Raw genomic sequence first — 24,971 nt, 5'->3', positions numbered from 1 at the left:
TTTATTTTTACCGACTGACATGTTGGTCCTATTTATGTTTGTTTTTATTTTAATGCCACGTAAGCACCACGTTGATGTCACATGGAATAAGGACTAAGTCAATCCGCCACGTAAACACCACGTAGGATTACTCACCTATAGAAAAAAAAGTTATATAATTTTTACATGAGTTATCTTAATGCATGTAATATCATAGGATTTATTAATACTCCCTCCGTCCCAAAATAAGTGCAGTTTTGCACTATTCACGTTCAACGTTTGATCGTTCGTCTTATTTGAAAATTTTTTATGATTAGTATTTTTATTGCTATTAGATGATAAAACATGAATAGTACTTTATGTGTGACTAAATTTTTTTATATTTTTCACAAATTTTTCAAATAAGACGAACGGTCAAACGTTGGACACGGATATCCACGGCTGTACTTATTTTGGGACGGAGGTAGTAGATTTTAATTTTCCACTTGTTGAAAATGGAAATGAACTAAAGTAGATACGTAATTTATGATTATCAAATATTTTTCGGTTGAGACTATGATGTTTAACTTTGACAAATAATTATAGATGCTATTAGGAAAAAAAAATAAACAAATGATATGTTTTCTCAAAATTGTAGTGATTTCATAAAACCTAAAAACTTTGCTCATGATTCCTTAAAATTTGTGGTTTTAGCCAAAAATAAATGTATTATAAAATGAATGGTTTTAAATATATGACATAAACAATCCTTTACATTATTTATGTCATTTATTTTTTTTCTATTTTTTTATTTTATAGAAATGTAGGATATTAATGTGGTCAGCGCACTGGCTCAATTTTTAGTTTAACCTATATTGTGTGGTTTTTATGTAAATACTTTTTTCAAATTTCTTTGTAGTTTATTCTTCTTTTTTTTTTCTTGTTTTACTGCTTGTTTCTGTGCAAGGGGCCGTAGCGATCAGGCCCAGCTGCACCGACCAGCCCAGCTAGGTACCACCCAGCCAACCCATCGCTCGTTTTTTTTCTTTTCCTTCCTTTACTTCCGTTTTTCACGGCGCAACTTCTAGATTAATCGAGAGGAGAGGACCGAACCGATGCGCGCATTTACCCAATCGCTCGCAAATTACTGCGCGACGTGGACCAATTGAACGTTGGCAAAACCACCGGCTTTAGATTAGTACTAATATGAACACAGTTGTCATTCATAGCTAAGAATACTTATATTTTGGGACAGAAGGAGTAGATACTGAATTACTGATCAGTGCCTAGGTCACATCAGAATTTCAATCCAGCGTAAGTACGATACATGGCTTATGAAAATCATTTTCTAAGTAGTACTCCGTACTCTGTAGTACTGTACCAATCAAAGTGTGTTATGAATGGCGGATGAAAGTCTGATGTAAGGACGAGAATCGTGACGTATTCCGTATTCCATCCGTTTTATAAAAAAATACGACTAGGTTTGTTTTGTATGAGCTACATGTATCATATCTAATACTAGATTTGGTTTTTTAAGATGATGGGAGTAATCCCCTCGCACATAAAACAGAGCGTATTAGCGCATGATTGATTGATTTATAGCTAAAAACATGAAAAATTGATTAATATGATTTTCGAAACAACTTTCTTATAGTCTTTTGTTTGAAAAAAAGCATTGTTTAGCAGTTCGGAAAGCATATGCGTGAAAAATTAGAGAGCCGAAGTTTGGAGAGGAGAGTGCCGTACAGAGCGTAGGCATAGAGAGAGAAGAGTACATATAGGTAGCATACCAGATAAAAGCACTACATACATACAGCTATAATATGCGATAAAAACACTGCACCTAGAAATAAGAATCAACAAGAAAAAAAAACTTTGTTTAAAATTAGCAACCATCAAGTTTGTTTTTTGATACCCCTCTATAACCATCAAAGATCGTTAAAGTGGCTAATTTCTCTAACTAGGAGGCACTGAGAACAAAGAAATTCCTAAATTCCTAGAACTATCATTTTCCTATAGCATTGATATAATTTATTGGTATGAGTACTTCATTAAAAGTTCGTTTGGTATAGCTTCTACTTCAACATTTTTGTCTCGTAAAGTTGGAGCTGTACCTAACACTTCCAAGATCCGTGAGAATATAGAGTAAAGTTACCACGCCGCTCTTAAAAAGTTATACCAACTAATGCCAGTTAAAGCTATCACTAAAAGAATACTTAATCGTAAATGCGAGAGCCAGTACTAAGTCTAGTACATGAATCCGGATGGATAGTGGTCTAGTACATGAACCTATATAGGTTCTACCACGTGGAATCTAACCAGTTGAGCTATACTCATAGTGGTTTAGTAATTTATAAGCATGTAATAATTAAACATGAAATTAATTAAGTCATATGTGCATACTTGCATATATGCAGCAACGTAGTTGGGGAGATACAGAGGAAAACTACACATGCGACGCTATGAAATTAAGGCAACTGCACATGCGACGCTACGAAATGTTTAATGATGCATCCAATACATATACTTCGTACATTCTACTCATGCCTAGCATCGTATTGCTGTCATAGGACGGGTCAGGACGACCCAATTTTTCAAATCAAATAATTTATGGCCTTAAACAACCAAAGTACTTCTGAAATAGGGCTCAATCAAAAAGCAATAATGGAGTTGCGTCTTCCTGGTCCCTATACATAGGTATATGTTACACGATGCCATCCAACTACCAAACATCACAAATTCACAAAACATTGGCATATGCTCTCATTAGTTTAGCAGCGATGATATCCAATATCACACTTGTTTTCTTGTTGATGATGTGCTTGTCAGCAGCAGCAGCAGAATCAACCTCTGGAGTCGCCGGAGGCAATGGGCTCTTGCATACAATCCCTTCCAAAAACTCTCTGGCTCACTGCCCTTCTACCTGCGGCGACATTGGCTTCTCCTACCCATTCGGAATCGGCCATGGTTGCTTCCGTCAAGGCTTCGAGCTCATCTGCGACAACGCCACTCATCCTCCCACACTGCTCCTGGCAAACACTACTACTCAGGTCATCGGCCAATCAGGCCGGACACTAGAGGTGATAGAAATCCCAGCCATTGCCTTCAACATCGCGATGAACAACAGCAGCATCATCGACTACATCCGATACTGGGTGTCTCCTGCCAATGGTTTCACCATCGTGAACGAGAGCACCTTGTTCGTTATCGGATGTGGAATCGAGGCATGCCTGTTCGATCTTGACACGAACGAGACCATGGGCTCTTGCATCACCATGTGTTCTGACAATTTGGGGATCATGGAGATGCATGATGGGGATTGTACCGGCATCGGTTGCTGCCATATCATCGTGAGAAGGGAGCTGCGTCGGTTTTGGTTAAAGCTTGATCATCCGGATGATGAAAGAACAACACCGCGATCGTATCGGGTGTTGTCTCGTGCTCAGGTTTTCATCCTGCCAACAATTAACAGCTATCAGTTCAATACGAATGATCTTGTTTCGTCCAGCTGGATGAACACGAGCTCCATTGGTGGCACTCTTCTCCGTGGTGCCATCATGGACCAGGAGACTTGTCCAGGTGCATCAGCGAGCAAAGCAACCTATGCTTGCACCACTAACACCAATTGCTTCAATGCTACAAATGGAGGATATTACTGTTCCTGCCACGATGATGTCACTGATGGCAATCCTTACGTTAACCTAGGCTGCAGTGGCGACCCTGGTACGGCTTATATATTCTTTTCTATGTATGCATATTACCTGTGCGTTGCAACAGGATTCTAATTAGATAAAATTATCATTGATCCGTTATTACCTTTTTTTTCACAAATATTATTTCTTAATTTCTGTCCTTTGATCGCACACCATCCTTTTTCCTTTCAAAAAGAAAAGTACAGAGTTGCTGGTGGTGGTTGACATGTGGGACCTCTGTCCTCATAATGTAATTTTCCCTTTCAAAATAAAAGTAAGTTGGTGATGGGGGTGGTGGTAGATTCACCACCACCACCACTACTCCATTCTAAAGGTCCATTATAAAGGAGTATAGATGTTCCAGTTTTGTATTGCCTAGTGTCATGCATGATTGGAATTATGAGGTTTAGTTCTCCCCCTGTTTTTGGTTGATTTTTCGTGTAGAAACTGGTTTTAGGTGGGTGGCTATTTTTAGTGTGCGGTTTTCTTAAGTGGGGAACTACGATGGTGGAAGAGGAAGAGGACAACTCCGTTTTCAAAGTAGTAAATTTATAAGAATCAACTAACTGAGATACCCAGCTAGATAACATATACTACCTAGTAATAGAATCAGTAAGGCACACATTGGTAATCTTTCTATATACTAATTTAGAAACCCATGGAGGAGAGAGAAAAGTAAGGCCAGAAATTTTATTCAAGATGGTTCAAAAAGGCTAGAAGAATCTCATTATTAATAAGAAATTCTTATAATTCTCATATTGACCAAGAAATTAAAACCTAGATACATAACGCATGCAATTTGTTTTACTAATGATGAACCCATGCATCCACATGATGAGCTACTACCATTGCAGAAAACATTTTTAAGCATTAGAAATAATACATATTTGTAGTTGCAAATTCAAAGTTTACAGATATTATGCTTGCAATATGGTGGGCAAAAAATTCTGAAGGGAGAAGTCTATTTTAGGATTTTGGTTTTCCCCAAATTCCAGTTTTTACTCTATACTAAAAAATCATTCATTTTTTTTTTACACATATCTTTCAAAATCGGACCAGATATCAACCCAACGAGAGCTAATCTCACAATGGTCCAAACAGTGTCGTGCTTATCTCCTCTTGGATCTAGCAAGAGTTCACATGTCACCTTTAAAGATAGAGTTTTCACATGCACATTTTTAATGTTCTAGATTTTCAAATGATTAATGTCAATTTTAACTTGTAGAACTTCTAGACTTTCAAATTAATGTTGAAATTTACTTTTGATACCTCCTGGTAATAATATAGGAGCATGCAGGAGAATATAGTAAAGGGTGAAGATGGATTGCTTGATTCATTTCAATAACCAGCATATTGCACATAATTATTACTGATGTATGGATTCTCTGGCTCCAATTTATTGTTTTTTCCTTCCAAAAAAAGAAGGGAGTTAGTGGTGGGGGTGATTGACATGTGATCCTCTAGTCCTACAGTTTTTTTCCTTTTCCACAAAAGTAGCGAGTTTGTGGTGGGGGTGGTGGCACCACTAATTTCTTTTTAAAAAATATAGATTATACAATTCTAATATTATAGATATGCCATACCGTGTATACTCGCACTTACTAACACTGGGGATACAACATACCTATTTTTATAGGTAAAGGTATTACTAAGTATGGATAAATATATAATTCCATCCACTTAAAAAAGGACTTACCTTTGGCTAAGTTTTGTCATATGTACTTGAACCCCGATATTTGTCTCTAAAATTAACAGGTTCCACTTTGGTTTTTGCTTCCCTCTACTATTTACAGATATTGAGTGTTTAACAAAAGGAAAATGTACGGCATCAGCTAAGAGACACAATCTTATTGTAGGTAGGTCACTTCGAACAAAATATATTCAAGTATAATTCATAAAATGCATGACGTCTTCATGAATACAAGTGTTATATATTGAATGAACAGGTATGACAATTGGAATTGGGTGTGGCCTTGGCTCAATCATTCTTGCACTCGGTGCAATAGTACTAATCAACAAGTGGAAGAGAGGTGTACAAAAGAGAATTCGAAGGGCACACTTCAAGAAAAACCAAGGCCTACTCTTGGAACAATTGATATTAGATGAAAAAGCAGAAGATAAAACAAAGATATTCTCCTTGGAGGAACTAGAGAAGGCAACGAACTACTTTGATGCTACTCGTGTACTTGGCTCCGGAGGACATGGCACAGTTTACAAAGGGATTTTGTCCAATCAATGCATAGTAGCCATTAAAATGTCCAAAATAGTGGAGCAAACAGAGATAGATCAATTTATCAATGAAGTTGCTATATTATCGCAAGTCATTCATCGCAATGTGGTAAAGCTTTTTGGGTGTTGTCTTGAAGCAGAGGTGCCTTTATTGGTGTATGAGTTCATATCCAATGGGACACTATATGATATTCTTCACAGTGATGTAAGTGTTAAATGCTTGCTATCATGGGATGATCGTATTAGGATTGCAGTAGAAGCTGCAGGAGCTCTTGCTTACCTACACTCAGCTGCAGCAATTCCAATTTACCATAGAGATGTCAAATCTTCTAATATATTGTTAGACGACAACTTCACCACAAAGGTTTCTGACTTTGGAGCTTCAAGAACCATGTCACTTGATCAAACTCATGTTATGACAAATATACAAGGCACATTTGGTTACTTAGATCCAGAGTACTATTACACTGGCCAACTAACAGCGAAGAGTGATGTCTATAGTTTTGGAGTTATACTTGTCGAGCTTCTAGTAAGAAAGAAATCGATTTTTATAAATGACCAAGGTACAAAACAAGGCTTGGCTCATTACTTTGTGGAAGGGCATCAACAAGGAGTTGTCATGGAGATCTTGGATTCGCAAGTTATGGAAGAGGCAAACCAGGAAGAAATTGATGATATTGTCTCAATTGCGGAATCTTGCTTGAAAACAAAAGGAGAAGAGAGACCTACCATGAAAGAAGTAGAAATGAGGTTGCAGTTTGTTAGAACTACAAGACAAAGAAAGTGCCAACAATTTCCAGTACCAGAAGGAGAAATTGAGCATTTCCCATTCCCAAAAACAAGTAGCTCTTCAGATGGCAGGTTCAGCCATTCTACTGGTTTAACTTGCGACTCTGTCTCTGGAAGTTACAGCTTGGAGAAGGAATTTTCTTCATCAATCAATTTGCCACGATAACCATTGGTGCAACAATACATTTGACTTGTAGGTGCTTGTTAAGATGAATTTGAGTAAGGTACCCTATGTTTTAGTTCCATTAAATAATATACTTGCTCTATGTATATGTACTTCCAACATATTTTTACGTTGTTATAGGCTGGTATACAAACCACAACGTGAAAATATTAAGGTTTGATACGCTGATGAAAAAAAATATATTTTGTAGTGTTCTTCATACTTCGGGCCTGTTCACTTTGATGCCATTTTCAACCCTATCATTTTTTTGACAAAGTTACCAAAAAATATCTACATTTAATTTGTTACCAAATTTGATCAATACGTATGAAATCTTACCAAAATTTTGATAATATTGCTATCTTGCCAAAATTTTGGTATTGCCAAAACTTAATAAGGTTTATTTTGGATATAATCTGAAGAGGCCCTTCGTATCCAGAGGTCAGAAATTAGTCTGATCTGATCTGGCTGTGTCCAATAGGCTGTCCTAGCTCTTCTAAAGTTGGGCTTTTGCTGGATCGACAGGACGGCCCATTGAAGCCCAATAAGCTCGAGGCCAATACTTGTTTGGGCCATGACCAACTCTGTATTTTCAGGCCCGAACGTAATTAAACCATCCAGCCCACAATATTTCAAATTTGGCCCGCAATATGAATTCATCTTAAACTTTTGGGCCATAATCTCTTCAAATTGGCCCAGAATGGCTGCCTGTTTCGGTATAAATTTCAGGCCCATCTGAACTCGCTGAATTTGTGCACAACACCGAGTATCCAGAGGAAGAAACGAACACTATTACAAAGGAATCATCGAACAAATTAAATTTACATTGTTATTTGATACTCCCTCCGTTTTACAATGTAAGTCATTCTAGCATTTTCCACATTCATATTGATGATAATGAATCTAGACATATTTATCTATCTAGATTCATTAACATTAATATGAATGTAGGAAATGCTAGAATGACTTACATTGTGAAACGGAGGAAGTAACAGAAATGGTCTAACATCTTCAATCTTTGTTGTTCGGAACACAGCCAAAGGAATTATAATTTACATGCACAAAATGGAGTGAAGCAAACTAGGAAAATGACTGAAACTCAGTTCTGCAGAAACCAGAAAGTAAAATGTTTTGATTGAATCTGATCACTGATAAGGCTGGTGACCAACTTGGTGCAAGGCTTCAAGAGTTCCAAGACTGTTGGGCCTTTCCTACAATTGGGCCTTTCCAGGATCAATAGAACGGTCCATCAAAGCCCAACGGACTCGAGCCCAATACCTTCCTGGCCCAGCATATTTGATGAAACCATTTGGCCAGCAATCTTTCATTCTTTCAAATCTGTTCCATGATCTAAACTTTTCTGAACTTTTTTGGCACATAATCTCTCAAATTTGAAGATATTCAACTATATTCCACTTTTACATGTCATAGATACGTGAGGATTTGGCCCAGAACTGCAACCTGCTTCAGTTTAAATTCAGGCAATAGAACGAGAAAAGTACTAACCACTGTAACTGATCACTGAATATTCAAAGAGAGTGAATTACAATTCAGTTTTACAACAGCAAGAATCGATGCAGGTAACTACAAATTAAGAGATCAAAATAACAAGGAATATATATATTATGTGGTAATGATCCAGCCGATCGCTGGAGAAAGAGAACTTGTAGCTTAATTATCAGCTCGCCGTGTTGGTGGCGAAGCAGACCTTCCTGACCTCGCCGGCGTTCCCGGTGAGCACCTCGACGCCGCCCATCTTCACCATCGCCGCCGCGAACCTCGCCATCCACGCCACCGGGTTGGCGGCGTTGTCGTCGACCATCGCCTTGGTGTCGTCGCGGCTCGTCAGCGTCTGGTCCGACGTGAACATCACCTCCCCGGCGGCCACGTTCTTGAAGTACTGGTTGCTCAGCACGTTGGGGTCGGTCACCTGGTTGTTGCTCACCGCCCTCCCGCCGCCGCCGCTCGCCGGCGGCGGGCACAGCTTCTTGAGCGCCGCGGCGAACGTGGCGTTCATGGTGGGGTCGACGGTGGGGTAGAGCCTGCCGGTGACGAAGGCGCAGTGGGTGAGGCCGAAGGAGTGGGCGCCGGAGAGGATGACGAGGTCGTCGGCGGTGAGGCCCTTGGCGGCGAAGCTGTCGACGAGGTCCTGGAGGTGGAACGCCGGGGAGGGGATGAACCGGGCGACGTCGGAGGCGGAGGAGGCGGTGCCGTCGCGGCGGCCGGAGGGCATGGCGAAGGCGAAGTTGCCGTTGACGACGGCGGAGTCGCGGGCGGCGAAGGCGAGGATGTCGGCGCAGGAGACCTTGCCGGGGCAGACGGCCTCGACGGCGGCCTTGATCTTGTTCACGGCGTCGTAGCCGCGCAGCGGGATCGCCGTCTTCTCCGGCTGCGTGTTGCTGCTCGTCGGGTCCAGCAGGATGGACGCGTCACAACCCTATTAATTATTACAAATACACTTCCATTAATTACTTTTTTATAATTAGATAGTTAACATTTGTTTTAAAACAGGTAGTTTAAGTGGTTTTCTTGTTTTTAACCCAGCTGTGATTTTATAATTCTTAGCCATTTTGATTTGTAATATATGTGTTATAATTAATTGGATGCAGTTTCTTTGAAGTAAAGACTGGAATAGTTAAAAAAAAGAGTAAATTGCATCGTGGGTACACGAATTTGTTAGGTGGGTGCAATCTAATGTACCAACTTGTAAAATACTTGTTCTGGTATACGAATTGTTATTATTAAATTGAATTAAATCAATTCAAATATGATATATGTTCATGAATTTACTACGAAACTTATATGTTCCATAAATGATGGTGTTGTACACATACTCTGACGAAGCAGTCGTGGAAGAAGAGGCGGATGAAGGCGGCGCCCATGGTGGGATCGTTGAAGATCATCGGCTCAACGACGTTCCTCACCGTGTCCTCGGCTTTCGGGCACGACGACGAGTAGAAGTCGTACTGCAGCGTCGTCGTCCCCGACGCCGGCGGCACGGTGCTCATCATCACCGCAGCCGCCATGGCGAACGCCATGAGCATCACTGCAGGCCTTCTGCATGCTGCTGTCGCCATCGCCATGTTTCAGAGACTAAACTCCTCAATTAATTAAGCTATTTAGTTAACCAACAAGAGAGAATGTCTGATTGCGACCGTGGTGTGTGTGCATGTCTTGCTCATCTCTGCAGGTATTTATAGCATGACATCGACTGGAATGCAGTGTTAACCATGCATGGATGATGATGGATGGATCAATGATTATGAGGTAATTAATTAAGCTAGCTGCAACAAATTATTGGTATAGCTGAATGAGCTAATTAATTAATTAAGCTAGCTAGGTATATAGCTGGGTTGACATTGCCACACACAAGAGGGTACTTAATAATTATCTTGTTCCTATGGGATTAGACAAGAGTTATCTGGCCGGATATATGCAATGTTGGTTAGTTAGCATTTGACTCTATGGAGGTATGAACACTAGTTACAACTGCAACAGAAAATGTTATCAAATCTGGCTAGCTTTGGACACCAATATCCTAGCTAATTAAGTTGATGACTTTGAGAACTTTTAGCTAGCTACCGGCAGTTAAGATTAACAGAATGAATAGAACATAGTACTAATTAACCCGACCCCCAATTATCTAAAAAAGCATGGTTAATTTTATTTTGTAGGCCTGGAAATGTCCCTAGCTCCTCAATTTAATTTTGGACTCGTGATGATCAGTTCACGAGTTGAATTAGTAGGGAAACGAATTGAATCCTGTATTTAAAAAAACACACAAAACAATTTAATTAAATTTATATGTCCCAGCAGAACATCAAATAAAGTCTTGGATGGAAATAAAAAGGATATTCTAGTCTATGCAAATGTTATACATGCATGATTAAATGGACTTAATGCAAGTCTTTCATTGAAGGAAACACGGCTTGTCGACATTCTCTGCATTAACTAAGGTGTCTGTTTGTCCACAAGAATGTCAACTTGATAGGTACTTAATTACTGGCAGATATACTCCATACCATTTTTATATGTCTTTTCGGTGTAACAGACAGTGTATCTACTATTTGCTCATACTGCACGTTGTGCATACCCAACTGAAAAATTCTCGAGCTAGCGAATATTGTGTCGACCTAACTGATAACAGACAAATTAAATTAACAAGGATGACATATATATGTCCATGCATGAATGAAAAGGTTGTTAATTATATGGACATATATGCATGCGTGATTTATATATGAATGCTGCTAGCTGAGCTTGACGTTTATTGTCCAAGCAAAAAACAATAATTTTACTACACTTGCGAGCCAAAAGATGGGTGGACATCCACCTGAGTAATTAGAATCCATCTCCGTTACAAGCAGGAAATACTTTTAATCAGGTGGCCATCCACCCATTTGTTGCATGCTCATGAGGGTAAGTACATTTCGGTAGGTGGCTACATTAAGCCATTCGTCTGTGAAAACGAAGGCATTTTTATAGGCTGACGCCGAGCTCACCGTCGTCGTGCTCGATGGCACGCACGCAGCATCGCCAGGTCAGGCCACTTTCACTGCGCAAAGACGCGGGCGGAAGAAGCATGGGAGTATCATGCTGGCCGAGGCATTGGGGTTGAGCTGGCACACGCGCGCCACAACAAACGCCAAAGGTGAGGAGTAGCATTATCCAAAGGAGTAATGTCTACTATGATTGTAGGGTTCGGATTCGGAAGCCGAATCATGTGTGTCAAGTTTCCACTAAATCGATAGTTACCTTCACTTGACGAAAGATCGGGCATCCCGTTGCCATCACCAGCCGACGCCGCCGAGGAAGTCCGCGATGTTGGAGTAGACGCCCCGGCTGCACCTTGGCCCAAACATCATACATGGCGGCGGAACCGATGCTCGGGGGGGCGAGAAGGTGGTTGACGGACAGGACGACGGTTGAGCGCGTCGTAGGTACGGGAAGCTGCGGAGAACAGTGTGAAACCGCCGCCATGGAAGTAGATGACGATGGGGCGCGGCGACGGCAAGCGCTCCGCCACGGCGTTGAAGATGGTGATGTCCGTGGTCCGTCCAGCCGACTCCGGTGGTGTCCGGTCGGAAATAGACCGGTGCTTAACGGTTGAACAGAGAGAAGGGAAAACGGTTGACACCGTCATCTCTATGCCGCGTCACGTCGATGGTGGGCGGCGACGGCGCGGATGGTGGCTAGCTGGTGGCAACTCGCCGGCTTGGAGGTGACGAGGAAAGTAGTGGAGGAAGGAGAGGTGGCCAATGACATGTGGGGCCTACACCATTTTTTTTTTTGACTAGGATACCACGTCAGCTAAAACAAACATACCTCCACACTACTATAGGACCTTATTTAGACTATTTTGCCGAGAAGAGGGGTGAAGATTTCTGGTAATCAATTAAGCTAAACTCGACGTGAAGATGAGGGATTACAAGTGGACTTATTCCTCGTTTGGGCCGTAACCAGGCAAAACAGCTGGTGGTCGGATGTAGGCCGAAAGTTACCTGCACCTAATCAAGGCCCATATACATATTCGTCTAGACCTATAAGCCCATACGGGGAGAGGAACGAAATTGAACTATTATTCAATTTGGGCTTAAAAAGTAGGTCTAAATTGGACAATTAATTTAAGCCCAACTTTAGAGCCAATTTGCATCCATTACAGATTTCAAAAGCTTTGATTTTGTGAATTTTGCCGCTTGGGCAAATCTATGCCTAGATTTTCATGCATCCGATCTAAATCTTTAAAGAACTATTAATATTTTAACTTTTTTTAATGTTTGACTTGAAAGATGCGTGTCTAAACTCCAAAATAATACTCTCTCCGTTTCATATAACAAGACGTTTTGTCTTTTTTTTTAAAGTTAATTTTTTGTTTTGACTTTGACCAAGTTTTAAAAAAAGTAGCAACATTTTCAACACAAAACATATATAGTATCAAAATATATTCGACGTTAGATTTAACAAAACTAATTTTTTATTGTAAATATTGCTACGTTTTTCTATAAACATAGTCAAACTTAAAAACGTTCAACTTAGAAAAAAAACAAAAGTGTCTTATAATATGAAACTGAAGGAGTATATTTATGTGACCAGTGGTAGTATAACTTTTGGCGAGAGCGCACCCGCGTACTAGTATAAAGAGTAATAACATTATAAATTTAGAATCGAATTACTTGCATCCCAATTTTTTTTTGAATGTGTGGCAGTACAACGAATTGAATTTGAACTACTTCATTCGTTCAAAAATATAGCTACCTAGTACAGGATGTGACATTACTTATTACTAAGAATCTGAACAGGAGGCTGTCCAGATTCCTCCTGTCCAGATTCTTAGCACTAAGTAATGTCACATCATATACTAGGTAGCTACATTTTAGGACGGAGGAAGTATTAGCAGTGGAAAAGGACGGAGGAAGTAGTAGCATTGGAAAAGAATAAAGTACAATAGAGTTATAGGGATCATATCAGAGTCAAACATTTAGAGCGAGAGAGAGAGAGCTACTGCATCGATCATCTTATGTCATCGTCGTCAATGGTGGTAGCTGTTGACGGCGTTGCACTTGGTCCTGATCTCCCCCTTGCTCTCCGCCGGCATCACCACCAGAAACTATTTTAATTTTTGAACAAAATTTGAACAAATATTTCCAAATTCACAAAAAAATGTTTTCTTTAAAAAAAGTTCCGGCCGAAATAATATGGGCGTGCGTCCGGAATTACGTCCTAAGCGTAGAAAGAGACAGAGCGCGTGCTTGTATAAAGAGCAATATTAGAAATTTACAATTGAACTACTTTGCATCATAATTATTTTGAAAAGTTTGCAGTACAACGAATTGAATTTGAACTAGTACTCACGCGGGCGAAAGAACAAAAATACAATAGTTACAGAGATCATATCACAGTCAAACATTAATTCAGAGCTACTGCATCATCGTCGTAGACGTCAATGGTGGTAGCTGTTGACGGCGCTGCACTTGGTCCTGATCTCACCCTTGCTCCCCGCCGGCATGGCCAGCTTGCTCAGCTTCACCAGCGCGTCGCCGAAGTCCACGTTCCACAGCGTCGCGTTCTTGGCGTACTCCACGACGTGCCCGCGCGCCTCCTTCCCGGTGAGCAGCGCCCAGTCCGCGTGGAACGTCACCGCCATGGCGAGGTTGTTGTGGTAGTAGCTGTTGTCCAGGTAGTCCCTCGCCTTCCTCACCCTCGCCGCGAACCCCGGCATGGCCCTCGCCACGGCGGCGCCGTCCTCGTCGCGCACGTTGTTCACCACGACGTGGTTGTTGGTCGCCGTCGGCGACACGCCGCCGCACTTGGACACGAGGAGGTTGCGGTAGCCCGGGTTGATCTGGGCGTCCGGGGCGGTGAGGCGGCCGGCGAAGGAGGTGCAGTGGGTGACGCCGATGGAGTGCGCGCCGGAGAGGATGACGAGCTCCTCCACGGTGAAGTTCTTGCGGCGGAAGTTGCGGACGAGGCCGGTGAGGTTGGCGGCCGAGTCCGGGAGGAACGCGTCGGCGTCGCGGCTGCGGGAGACCACGCCGTCGAGGCGGCCGCCCGGGACGGGGAAGTCGACGCCGCCGCGGCTGAGGTACCTGGACGCGTCACGCGCCGCGTACGCGATGATGTCGGCGCAGGACACCGTGTTGGGGCACCGCGCCTCCAGCGCCGCCTTGATCGCGTCGATCACATCCATCCCCCGGATCCCGATGTTCGCCTGAGACTCCTTCTCCGGATGCATGTTCATCTCGCTCTTCTCCAGCAGCACGGAGGCGTCACACCCCTGCACGACGAAGCAAATTAACAACTATTAATCATCAAACCCGCCATTGCTGCCTAGCAAGCGAGCGAGCTCTACGTGCATTGCATGCACGCATGGCGTTCGATCAAATTACTAGCTGGATCGATCCTTACCCTGACGAAGCAGTCGTGGAAGAGGAGGCGGACGAGGCCGGCGCCCTTGCCGCGGTTGGACTTGATGGAGTTGACGACGATGGAGTTCACGATCTTCTCCACGTCCTTGCACGTCTTCTCGTAGTACCCAACCTTCAGCTCGCGATCGGCTCCGGCCATCGCCGCCGCCGCCGCCATGAACACCACCACAACAAAACACACAAGCTTCACCATCTCCGATGATGATGATGATGTGTGTAACCAATCAAGAAGATATCCGAGTGTGAGATCGATCGATCGATGGATGGATGGATGGATGAACTCCAACGTTGATGGGTGCACGTATATATACCGATAATTTGGGAATTTTTTAGCATGTAGTGGTTAATTATATAATTTGTGAACAACTGATCATGCATGCATATACATGCAATATGGTGATCATGCAATGTCTAATTAGTTGAGGAGAACATGGAGATGAGCTCAGAGATGCAGTGTTCTCAACTGGAATGTCGATGGAAAAAATAACAAAACAAAATAGCAGCAGCAGGTTGACCTTACCCAGTTGGAGAGTTTCTTATATCTGACAGCAGCAGAGAGGGAATTTAATTGCATTGTCTCTTCAAAATAGCCCAAATTCATTGGCCATGACAGTGGAATTTGCTCAATTAATTGCAGATGGACCAAGAGTTTGTTACTTTATTAATCCAACACACAATCGATGGTACATTCTGCTTTGGATATAATACTGGCCTTTGAAATGTTTTTTTAGTATACATACATGTATCTCTGTTTTTTTCTTGGAAAAGTCTCTTCTGTTCGATCGAACCCATAAGGGCATGTGCCTTTACTCCCCAAATGTCAATCAAGTAGTTAAAAAAAATTCAAATATAATGTGGTAACAACCCAGTATGATAATCTCTATCACTTTGAAGTCTCAAAATTCAAAAAATTGAAGTCTCAACTGGATATATATACACATTAAAGGGAAAAAAGAAGACATTGATGAACAAAAGGCTTGTATATAATTATTCATGGCAGAATCTGTGTTAGCTAAGCTCATGTGTTTAAATATTAAATTGTTTGCGAAGTGAGCGTAGCTCAACTGATTTGATATCTTGTGCGGGAACCAGGGTTCAAGTTCCAGACTTGACACGAATATTCGCATTTACGGCTAATTGTTCTTTCAGTGGTATACTACGTATTATGAACGAATATGTTTGTACTATGTTTCTAAAAAAAATTGTTTGCAAACAATTGTCAGAAATTTTTACAACTAATTCTATATATAGCATTTGAGGAATCAGCACAGGTTCCTTAATCCAATCTTCAGTTTTTTTCTTTCTCATTAACCTAAATGATAAAACAAAAAGTCATGTTTTTGACGGATGAAGATCAACTTCTGGATTTGGGAGTGTTGAATCCAACTTAATTAGGAACATAGTTAATTAAGGCATCTTATATATTGTAGTACTATCAATAATACTAATTTAGAAGAGGGACAGACGTGTGGACTGCTGGCTAGCAGTACTGTGCCTTATACTACCTCCTTCCCTAAATGTTTGACACCGTTGACTTTTTTAAACATGTTTGACCATTCGTCTTATTCAAAAACTTTTGTGAAATATATAAAACTATATGTATACATAAAAGTATATTTAACAATAAATCAAATGATAGGAAAGGAATTAATAATTACTTAATTTTTTTTGAATAAGACAAACGATCAAACATATTTAAAAAAGTCAACGGCGTCAAACATTTTGGGATGGAGGGAGTATTTGAAGTTTGACATGAAATACCAAACACGATGGAAGCACATGGCAAATGGGACAATCATAGTAGCTTGTATCCATGTTTCAGCGGTTGGGTTTGCAATTATTTTGTCCCAATATTCCATGCATATCAAATTATCAATGCATGCATGCAACGACCAATGAAGGAAATAGCAGCACTTAATAATAATATTAAGGATCAATTTATACATATTATTGATTCGTAGTGAAATTATTATCAACATGATCATAGATATAAATTCAATAATTAAACTTAACATATAGTTTTAAACAAGAAAGCTAAGCTAACAATACATTAAAAAATTTTAGAAAACATATATTTAAAAACGTGGAGCAAATAATCTGTGGTGAAGTATTACTTATTTAGATACATGAGAGGTGCGGTAGTACACTCATACTACCAAAAAGTAGTGTCATTCTCCTTCCATCTCCTCTCACCACGCACGTAGCACGTCCGTACGTTTTGTATAAGTAAACACTGATCCAATGTTTTATCCTCAGTTACTCTTTTAGTCATCCCTAATTATACGGACCTAAAATAATCACCGGATCCAATATTTTATCCTCATTCACCCTCTTAGTCTTCTTTGATTATATGAACCTGTTACAATATTGGGTATGTGACATGTTACTAGTATACGAGAAAATGTGTAAATACAAGTTAATTTAATGGGTATATATATAAGTATCCAAGAGGTTAATCCTCGATTCCTCCAATAATTTGTCATAGTGTAAATAAAGGCTCACACATGAACGAGTGTATGTTTGTGTAAGTGTAGCCAGGGTCTGGATTAGTTCTCAACTTTTTTTTTAAACTTTTAACTTTTTCATCACATCAAAATTTTCCTACACACAAACTTCTAATTTTTCCATCACATCATTCCAATTTTAATTAAACTTTCAATTTTGACATGAACTAAACACACCCCAGGTTACATTTTGCGAGTGTACGTGCCGGCCCGCAAGCCATTTTTTGGCCCAACCCGTAATCTGGCCCACAAAACTGGCATATATGACTGATCGTGGCCCAAGCCACTTCCATCCAACCATGTGACGTTTATAATTATAGAATGCTAGAAATGAATTGCATTATGAGCCCTTATTATACATTAGCTACAAAATTAATCAAAGACTTAAGATTAACGATGCAGTAGTAATAATTTTAAACCAAGGTGATATTACAGTAGGTACGTACAAGTAGTCGTATTAATGTACGTACACTACGCGTATACTAGTATAATACTGTCGTATTTTTTTCCGCTGACTCGATCGTTGACTAGTTACTACTACTAGTAGTAGTTCTGGTTGGTGCATCTGCAAGTCTTCCTGATCTCGAAGTGGGTGCCCTCGGCGGGGAGCTTGCTGAGCTTGGCCATGGCGGCGGCGAAGTCCACGTCCCACTTGGTGGCGTTGTCCCTGTACTCGGCGAGGTCGGCGGCGGCGTCGCCGTCGGTGCGCAGCACCCAATCCGACTTGAACAGCACCCGGTTCTGCAGGTTGTTGTGGTAGTAGCTGTTGTCCAGCGCCCCCACCGCCGCCGTGTCCACGCCGGCGGCGTCGTACCCGGCGGCGCTCTGGAACGCCGCGCCCATGTCGCGGATGTTGTTCTTCTCCGCCGGGTTGTCCGTGTGCTGGACACCCTTCTGCCGCTCGACGTCGGCGGCGAGCGCCGACGCGTACGTGTTGTCGATGGGCGTGGCGGTGGCGGCGGCGAGGCGGTCGTGGAAGGAGGAGAAGTGGGCGACGCCGATGGAGTGGGCGCCGGAGAGGATGACGAGCTCCCCCTGGGTGAGCCCCTTGCTGGCGAAGTTGTCCTTGAGCTGGGCGAAGTCGAAGGTGGACTCCGGGAGGACGGCGTCGGCGGCGGCGGCGGAGGAGACGACGCCGTCCTTGCGGCCCGTGCCGACGTCGTAGGTGATCCTGCCGCCGCTGAGGATGGCGGAGGCGTCGCGGCCGGCGAGCACCACGATGTCGGCGCAGGAGACGGCGGCGCCCAGCTTGGATTTGATGGCGTCGATGACGTCGAAGCCGTCGAGGCCGATGTTGTTCGCCGCCGCCTTCTCCGTGCTGCTGCTGTACGGCGTCTTGTCCAACAGCACCGATCCATCACAACCCTGCATATTGTTTTAAAAAATTCTTTATTAGTTATTCGATCCATTCTAAAATATAAGTATTCTTAGCTATGAATTTAGATAACTATTTATCCAGATTTATAGTTATAAATTATTATATTTTGAGACCCACTATATATAATGATCATGCATGCTACTCCCTCCGTCCTAAAATATAAGTATTTTTAGCTATGAGCCAAAAGTTATTGCATTTTGAGACGGAGATAGTAATTAGTAGTAGTAGCTAGCTATTTGTCCAAATTAACTCAGTAAGAGAATCACTTTTCAAACACCACATCAACATTATCTAACAATTTAAAAAGTTGTCCCTGCTTTTTTGTTTTTTGTTATTATCCATTCATGCTATATATAGTATTGTTCATGCATGTGGCTATTTCTCCAAACTCATTACGAGTCACTTTTCAAGCACCACATCAACATCATCCAACAATTTAAAAGGTATTTATTACCATTTTCAGGTGAAAAAAAAGAAAAGTTATTGCTACTTACTATCAACTTAGACCCAAAAAAGAAATGCTCATGCAGACAAGTATGACAAGTTCTCTTATATAAACCCCAATTCAAAAGAAAAACAAGCCAAACTAAAAATGCCATAAGGCTATCTAGCTAGCTCCACCGAAATTTGCATTATATTACAAGCCAAGCTGCGTATATATTGGACTTCAGGTTTACTTATGCATTTCGCAGATCCAAATTTTTTGAGCGTGTGTTAATTAAAGACAATATATTTAAAGGATATGTACGTGCAATTGTAATATGTGTAAAATATACGTGTGGAATTGAGATCCCCTATAGTCAAATGCACGTGTCTTATCACTGACATCATGTGGATCCAGCGATCATTGGGTTCACATATAAGTGACAAATTAAGTTACGTGACTTCAACTGTAAAGGATGATGATCCATACGTGTGTGTCTATATGTCATTCATGTAATCGAAAAAAAAAACCGTAAATGGTGGCTAGTATACTTACGTTGACCCAGCAGTCATGGAACACCAAACGGACAAGGGCGGCACCCACGCCGGGATTGTGTTTGATGGCCTTCTCCACCTCCTTCCTCACCGTCTCCTCGATGCTCTTCTTGCCGTACCAATCGCCGCCGGCGTCGGCCGCCGCCGGATGCACGGCGACCACCACCAACAGAGACAGCACGACGGCCGCCGCCGCGTTAAGCTTCACCATCGCCATCTCCTCTATCCAAATCCTTAGCTAGAATCAGATAGCTATAGGTAGCTGAATTAGTAAGTGTGTGTGTGCTTAGCTAGCTTAATTTACTAGCTACTGCTTAAGTAGGATGGATTGATGGATTAGCAGCTGTGCATCCATGGGGTATATATACTGCTGATCACCTCTCACCATCACCATGAGCATCAAATAATTAATTAGCTACTAGCTGCTATAGTTGAACACTATGACTATGCCATTGTATGGGTTGAGTTAGGCTAGCTTAGCTAGCTTGCATGCACACACCGGATAATATGCGTCACTATTTTATATGAGCGATATATATGCATGTATGCTTGCTTAATTTGCATGCTTGCAGTTGGTAGATAAACGTTGATGCCGATCATGTGTTGACCAAAAATGAAGGAAGGTCGACGAACGACAACGTGCATGCATGGCAATTATATGACGACTATGAACGATGATGCGTTTTAGTCTTGGGCGTCTATTCAATATTTATATTATTATCTTAAAAAAATTCAATCTTTGTATTGTCAGTTTGGCGCCGCTGTCGAATGATAAGCTTAGTTTAATTAGTTGCGCTAGTCAAATGGAACGTTTATATATATATATAAATAGTACAAGTTGGGACGAAGTTCAATTCGTTGCCAACTTCCTTCTCTTCCAATCCATTTAGTTAATTCGGATGATATATACGATGATCGATTATCATCATCTCTTGCTGGTCAGCTTGACAACTGTACGCGTTTGTTTGTCACTGATTAATTAAATTTGTAGTTTTAATTTAGAGCAAAATTAAAGGACCCAACACATTGCTTTTGTGGTTAAAAAGTTATCGGCCTTCTAGTCTAGGTTATTAAGACTATTGACAAGAAGCGCCGCACCTTCCTGTGGATGGGTACGGACTCGGCTCAATGAGGGTAGTGCCGGGTGTCCTGGATGAACGTCTGTCGTCCCAAAGCTTTCGGTGGTTTGGGAATTCCTGACCTCATGATGGCAGGGTTTGTCCTGTGTGTTCACTAGCTCTGGCTTCAGCGCTCAGGGCATCCCTACTGGGATGTTCTGAAGGCCGGCCAGCCGAGCAGGCCGTCTCCGACATGTTCACGGCGTCTACCTTCTTCATCCCAAGAGATGGCAAGTCAATGCTCTTCTGGTTTGACCATTGGACCGGCGGCCGCTCGGTGGCCTCCTTGGCTCCAGATATCCTCTTCGCCATGCCCAAACGCCTTCGAGGTTCGTGCACGGTTGCATCTGGCCTAGCGAACAATTCCTGGATTTCTGATATCCGCGGCGCCCTCATTGTCCCGATCATCTCCCGGTTTCTTCTTATTTGGGATGCGGTGCTTCACATATAGCTCTCGCCGGGTGTAGGGGATCGTCTTGTTTGGCGCTGGACGACCGACCAACGCTACTCGGCGTGTTCAGCGTACTAGGCATTCTTCTATGGCCAGCACTCCTTTGGCTGTATTGATCTTCTTTGGCACGTGAAGGGTCCTACTAAACGTTCTTCCTTTGGTTTGCATTTCAGCAGCGTTGCTGGATGATTGATCTCATCCAAAAATGTGGCATTGATAACCACTCGGCTTGCCCGTTTTGTGCTCAGGAGCTTGAGACGGTGAGCCACATCCTTTGTGTCTTCGCTTGGCAGGTCTGGCTTCCTGTGTTGTCGCCTCTTGGTTGGGCTTTCCTCCCCCCCTGGGGCAGCTGGCTCCAGGACTGGTGGCCTTCCTCCAAGGCCTACTTACCTATGCATCCCGCGTCGGTTTCAACTCCCTGGTACTCCTGGTCTCTTGGCAGCTGTGGAAGGAACGAAACTCCAGGATTTTTCACTCTGCGCTTTCTTCGGTCTTAGTGGTTTTGGAGTCCATCATCTCGGATGGTCATCTGTGGTCTTTGGCTAGGGTTGCCGCTTTTGGTGATTTCTTGGGAGTACAACGTGGCTCTGTCCCTTCCCGCTGTTAGGAGTTGCATTTAACCGCTGTAGTAGTTCCTAAGCTTCAGTTTTTGGCTTTGCTTTTTCTCCCTTCCTTTGGCATAAGCCGGTCTGGCTGATTGTGTTGTGTAACAAAAACTCTTTTTTTTTCTAATATATTGACGTGCAATTCTTTTGCGCGTTCGTAAAAAAAAATATACACACACCCTTTGACTATCATTAATTATCTTCTTTTAGAATAGTGTAGATATTGGTCCATTTACACGGTCATATATATATATATATGACCGTGTAAATGGACCAATATCTACACTATTCTAAAAGAAGATAATTAATGATAGTGGCAATGAATTTTTGCCCAAAAAAGTGTTTGTATTTTCACTATAACTACTCTTTCAATGCCTTTAATATTTCAAAATAGAGCACATAAGTTTAATCTTATTTCATCTCTCAACTACAAGTTTATCCTGAAAAGACGTCTACACACAGACAAATCTATAAAGAACATTATCACAATCGATTCTTTCCAAACATGCAAGCACATGCATAATTCATATTTATCTGTAGAAAAACTATTTTGCTTAGTAGCTATATACAAATAAAAACACATTTATAGAAAATAGGAGAAATAATTGTATATTGACTCTAATTCTGCTTTTTAAATCTAGGTCAGTGGAATTGTGGAAAATTCTATAGTTTTTCAGGCTTTCCCTTGAAATGGAGGATTTTCAAAAGGAATTTCACCGAAACTAAACTTACTTATGTAAAAATCCTGTAAATTTTTCTCACATCAATCGTCCTTAAAGTGAGCTGAGCTTACAACAATAATATATGAATTACAACTTTTTCCACATTTGATAACACATACGACTGATTGTCAAAATATTTTCGCTAGGTAATGGACTAATAGTGGATATCGACGCAGCACCCTATTGCTAGCCGCGCTAACTAAATTATACTATTAATTAATTTGTTCAGTCATTCCATCTTTCACGGAGAAAAACCTGGCTCTTAATCGACCAGAAGTCATCTCAGAAGTCAAGAGTTTTTTTTTTTTTTTGCGAGGGAAAGAAGTCAGAGTTAATCTGCCAGTCGCTAACTTCTTCTGTTCATCAGGCCAACTGCAACTAATTGGGTAGGAGTAGCATATATATGTTAATTAATTTGAATAAAAAAAATTGGTTGGTAGTTCCATAGGCACTATAGCTGAATTAGCGCCTTAACTCTTCCCCTCATCCTGATCGTAGGAAAAAAAAATCCGAGCATATATAGATATAAATTCGAAAGTGGATTCCATGTAGATAGCATATCCAATCAAAGTAGTAGAATGATCGGCTGGGATGCTGGATGCATGTGCAAGGGTTAGTTGCAACTAGCTGATGAACTAATCTGTACTATATTAAATTCATCAACTTGTCTATTGTGTTCTTAATTATGTAACTTGGAGGTGTTCTGCATAGTTGTCTGATTGTCTCCAAAAGGAGACATGCTCGGCCTGAGTTAGTTCATGTATATTACTATATATATATTAACATATGATTTAAGTATTCCGTTAGATCGAGCACATGTACAATAACTGGCTATAAGCATTCCACATCAGCTGTTGCAGTAAGCTAGAGGAGAGAGTTTAGACGCGAGAGCGCAAGCTGCAGATAGTTGCTAGCTCAGCATTAAAACTCCAACTAAGAAAGAGTGAAAATTAAGCAGCAATATCCACCACTAACATCATGAGAGAGAAGATGAATGAGAAAAGTAATAATTTAGAGTAAATTAAGTATCAAGTGTACATAAAAGCTAGCTTTAAACAAGTTATAGCTGACATAGCAAAATTTTAGAGTAAGCAGCTGACTGCATTATTGGGCTTGCTCAGTAATATCAGTTACCCTAATGTACATTGAACCCGGAAATTAATCACCTAGAAAACAAGAGACCGTTAATTGGAGGGCTCCGGCCCGGAGAAGAAGAATGGTTTTTACAATTCAAATAATGCTTGTGCAACAATATTCTGAGCCATTAGATCGATGTTTTATTGAGAATCGAATATACTGTACTGATAAGAGGATATAATATTAGTATTATGCTTTTCTTGAAGTATGTATTTGATGATAGTGGATGTAGGTACACATGCACTTGGGTTGTAATTAAATTGACTAATTTCTCCTCTCATGTTTGATAATATTTTACAGTTAGTACTTTTCATTCCATTTCATCCTCCCTGGCTCCCTGTAATATATTCAAGAACCGGATCTTTCGGCACGTTCTCTCAACAATATACTAGAAGGAAATGTTCTATTCCATCTTTGTTTTGCCTTCGTCGTTATCCCCAATATATCCTAACCATAGTTAATACCATTATATTGTTTTCAAAGTTGCTGTTAAGTGGCCTACGTGCAAATTAAAATGGACAAGACAAGTCATTTCAATTCGTTGGTACTTGAGCAATATACTATATAGTTAGAGCCCTGGAGCTGAAATGTGCTAGCTCCATAATATCTATCTCGATCGATCGTCTGATCAGTTGTCGAACGGAAAAGGATCGATGGGCGTTCCTGTAGTGTCGGCAAGGCAGATGCATTATTGGATCTTAGGGCCGTTTTAAATTGAAGCCAAAATATATTTATACCAGTATTTTGATAGTTTGAATAGTAGATATGGTGATTTTAGTTCGAAGCCAAATCATTGGCGTTACTGATATTCAATTCGACACTTTCTAAATTCTTATTAAAGTTTTACTAGCTACTAATTATGGGCCTGTTCACGTTGATACCATTTTCAACCTTACCAAATTTTGATAAAGTTACAAAAAAAAGTGGCTACATTTAGTTGTTTGCTACCAAATTTTGGTAATTATATAAGAAATCCTGCCAAAATTTTGGCAAGTTACCGGTAAGGTTTTTTTTGGCATCAAAGTGAACAGGCCCTATATGTCCGCTTAGTCTTTTGGAGGTGCTCATAGGAGTATAGTGTGCGTGTGTATTTATAGGGGTGAATGTACACGCGTTGTGAGCATTTATGTTTGTACCGTATTTCTAAAAAAAATATATTAGTATCAAACCAAATACAACTATCAAACCAAATACAACTTTATACTACCTTGTCCACATTTCCTAAACAGTTCAATTGTTGTTGGATGCTCGATTAAACCACAATAAAAATTAAAGTCCACGTGAGTTGCTGATAAGCAACGAAAAAAAAATATCAAGTAAGC

General features: G+C 41.1%; 4 protein-coding genes across 4 annotated transcripts; 1 reads left to right on the top strand and 3 right to left on the bottom strand.

Annotated features, from left to right (window-relative positions):
• The first annotated feature begins 2,669 nt into the window (after nt 1-2,669).
• Nucleotides 2,670-6,890, top strand: LOC127773360 (wall-associated receptor kinase 4-like). The gene is made up of 3 exons (XM_052299424.1): nt 2,670-3,681; nt 5,444-5,506; nt 5,597-6,890. Exons 1-3 carry the CDS (start codon nt 2,670-2,672, stop codon nt 6,832-6,834), a joined length of 2,313 nt encoding a protein of 770 aa, XP_052155384.1. The 3' UTR covers nt 6,835-6,890.
• A 1,426-nt stretch (nt 6,891-8,316) lies between these two features.
• LOC127773069 (peroxidase 2-like) lies at nt 8,317-9,990 on the bottom strand. Its single transcript, XM_052299080.1, has 2 exons — nt 9,666-9,990; nt 8,317-9,268 (listed from the first exon to the last, which is right to left on the bottom strand). Exons 1-2 carry the CDS (start codon nt 9,912-9,914, stop codon nt 8,510-8,512), a joined length of 1,008 nt encoding a protein of 335 aa, XP_052155040.1. The 5' UTR covers nt 9,915-9,990; the 3' UTR covers nt 8,317-8,509.
• A 3,627-nt stretch (nt 9,991-13,617) lies between these two features.
• On the bottom strand, nt 13,618-15,017 carry LOC127773066 (peroxidase 2-like). Its single transcript, XM_052299076.1, has 2 exons — nt 14,737-15,017; nt 13,618-14,605 (listed from the first exon to the last, which is right to left on the bottom strand). Exons 1-2 carry the CDS (start codon nt 14,947-14,949, stop codon nt 13,772-13,774), a joined length of 1,047 nt encoding a protein of 348 aa, XP_052155036.1. The 5' UTR covers nt 14,950-15,017; the 3' UTR covers nt 13,618-13,771.
• Nucleotides 15,018-17,582: 2,565 nt separating this feature from the next.
• Nucleotides 17,583-19,966, bottom strand: LOC127773067 (peroxidase 2-like). The gene is made up of 2 exons (XM_052299078.1): nt 19,618-19,966; nt 17,583-18,625 (listed from the first exon to the last, which is right to left on the bottom strand). The coding sequence occupies exons 1-2, from the start codon at nt 19,831-19,833 to the stop codon at nt 17,801-17,803; spliced, it is 1,041 nt and encodes a 346-aa protein (XP_052155038.1). The 5' UTR covers nt 19,834-19,966; the 3' UTR covers nt 17,583-17,800.
• Nucleotides 19,967-24,971: the final 5,005 nt, after the last annotated feature.

The sequence above is a fragment of the Oryza glaberrima genome, chromosome 5 (assembly GCF_000147395.1).
Source record: "Oryza glaberrima chromosome 5, OglaRS2, whole genome shotgun sequence".
Lineage (NCBI taxonomy): Eukaryota > Viridiplantae > Streptophyta > Magnoliopsida > Poales > Poaceae > Oryza > Oryza glaberrima.
Note: the sequence above shows the minus strand (reverse complement) of the source record. Positions and strands in the feature narration are given on the sequence as shown.

What these genes read in the sequence shown, in the direction of transcription:
- LOC127773066 (XM_052299076.1), bottom strand. Translation starts at nt 14,949, where the DNA reads ATGGTGAAGCTTGTGTGTTTTGTTGTGGTGGTGTTCATGGCGGCGGCG. An exon ending in TCCACGACTGCTTCGTCAGG is followed by an intron (nt 14,606 to 14,736) that starts GTAAGGATCGAT and finishes TTCGTCGTGCAG; the next exon opens with GGGTGTGACGCCTCCGTGCT.
- LOC127773067 (XM_052299078.1), bottom strand. Translation starts at nt 19,833, where the DNA reads ATGGCGATGGTGAAGCTTAACGCGGCGGCGGCCGTCGTGCTGTCTCTG. An exon ending in TCCATGACTGCTGGGTCAAC is followed by an intron (nt 18,626 to 19,617) that starts GTAAGTATACTA and finishes AACAATATGCAG; the next exon opens with GGTTGTGATGGATCGGTGCT.
- LOC127773360 (XM_052299424.1), top strand. Translation starts at nt 2,670, where the DNA reads ATGCCATCCAACTACCAAACATCACAAATTCACAAAACATTGGCATAT. An exon ending in AGGCTGCAGTGGCGACCCTG is followed by an intron (nt 3,682 to 5,443) that starts GTACGGCTTATA and finishes TACTATTTACAG; the next exon opens with ATATTGAGTGTTTAACAAAA. An exon ending in GAGACACAATCTTATTGTAG is followed by an intron (nt 5,507 to 5,596) that starts GTAGGTCACTTC and finishes TTGAATGAACAG; the next exon opens with GTATGACAATTGGAATTGGG.
- LOC127773069 (XM_052299080.1), bottom strand. Translation starts at nt 9,914, where the DNA reads ATGGCGATGGCGACAGCAGCATGCAGAAGGCCTGCAGTGATGCTCATG. An exon ending in TCCACGACTGCTTCGTCAGA is followed by an intron (nt 9,269 to 9,665) that starts GTATGTGTACAA and finishes AATAATTAATAG; the next exon opens with GGTTGTGACGCGTCCATCCT.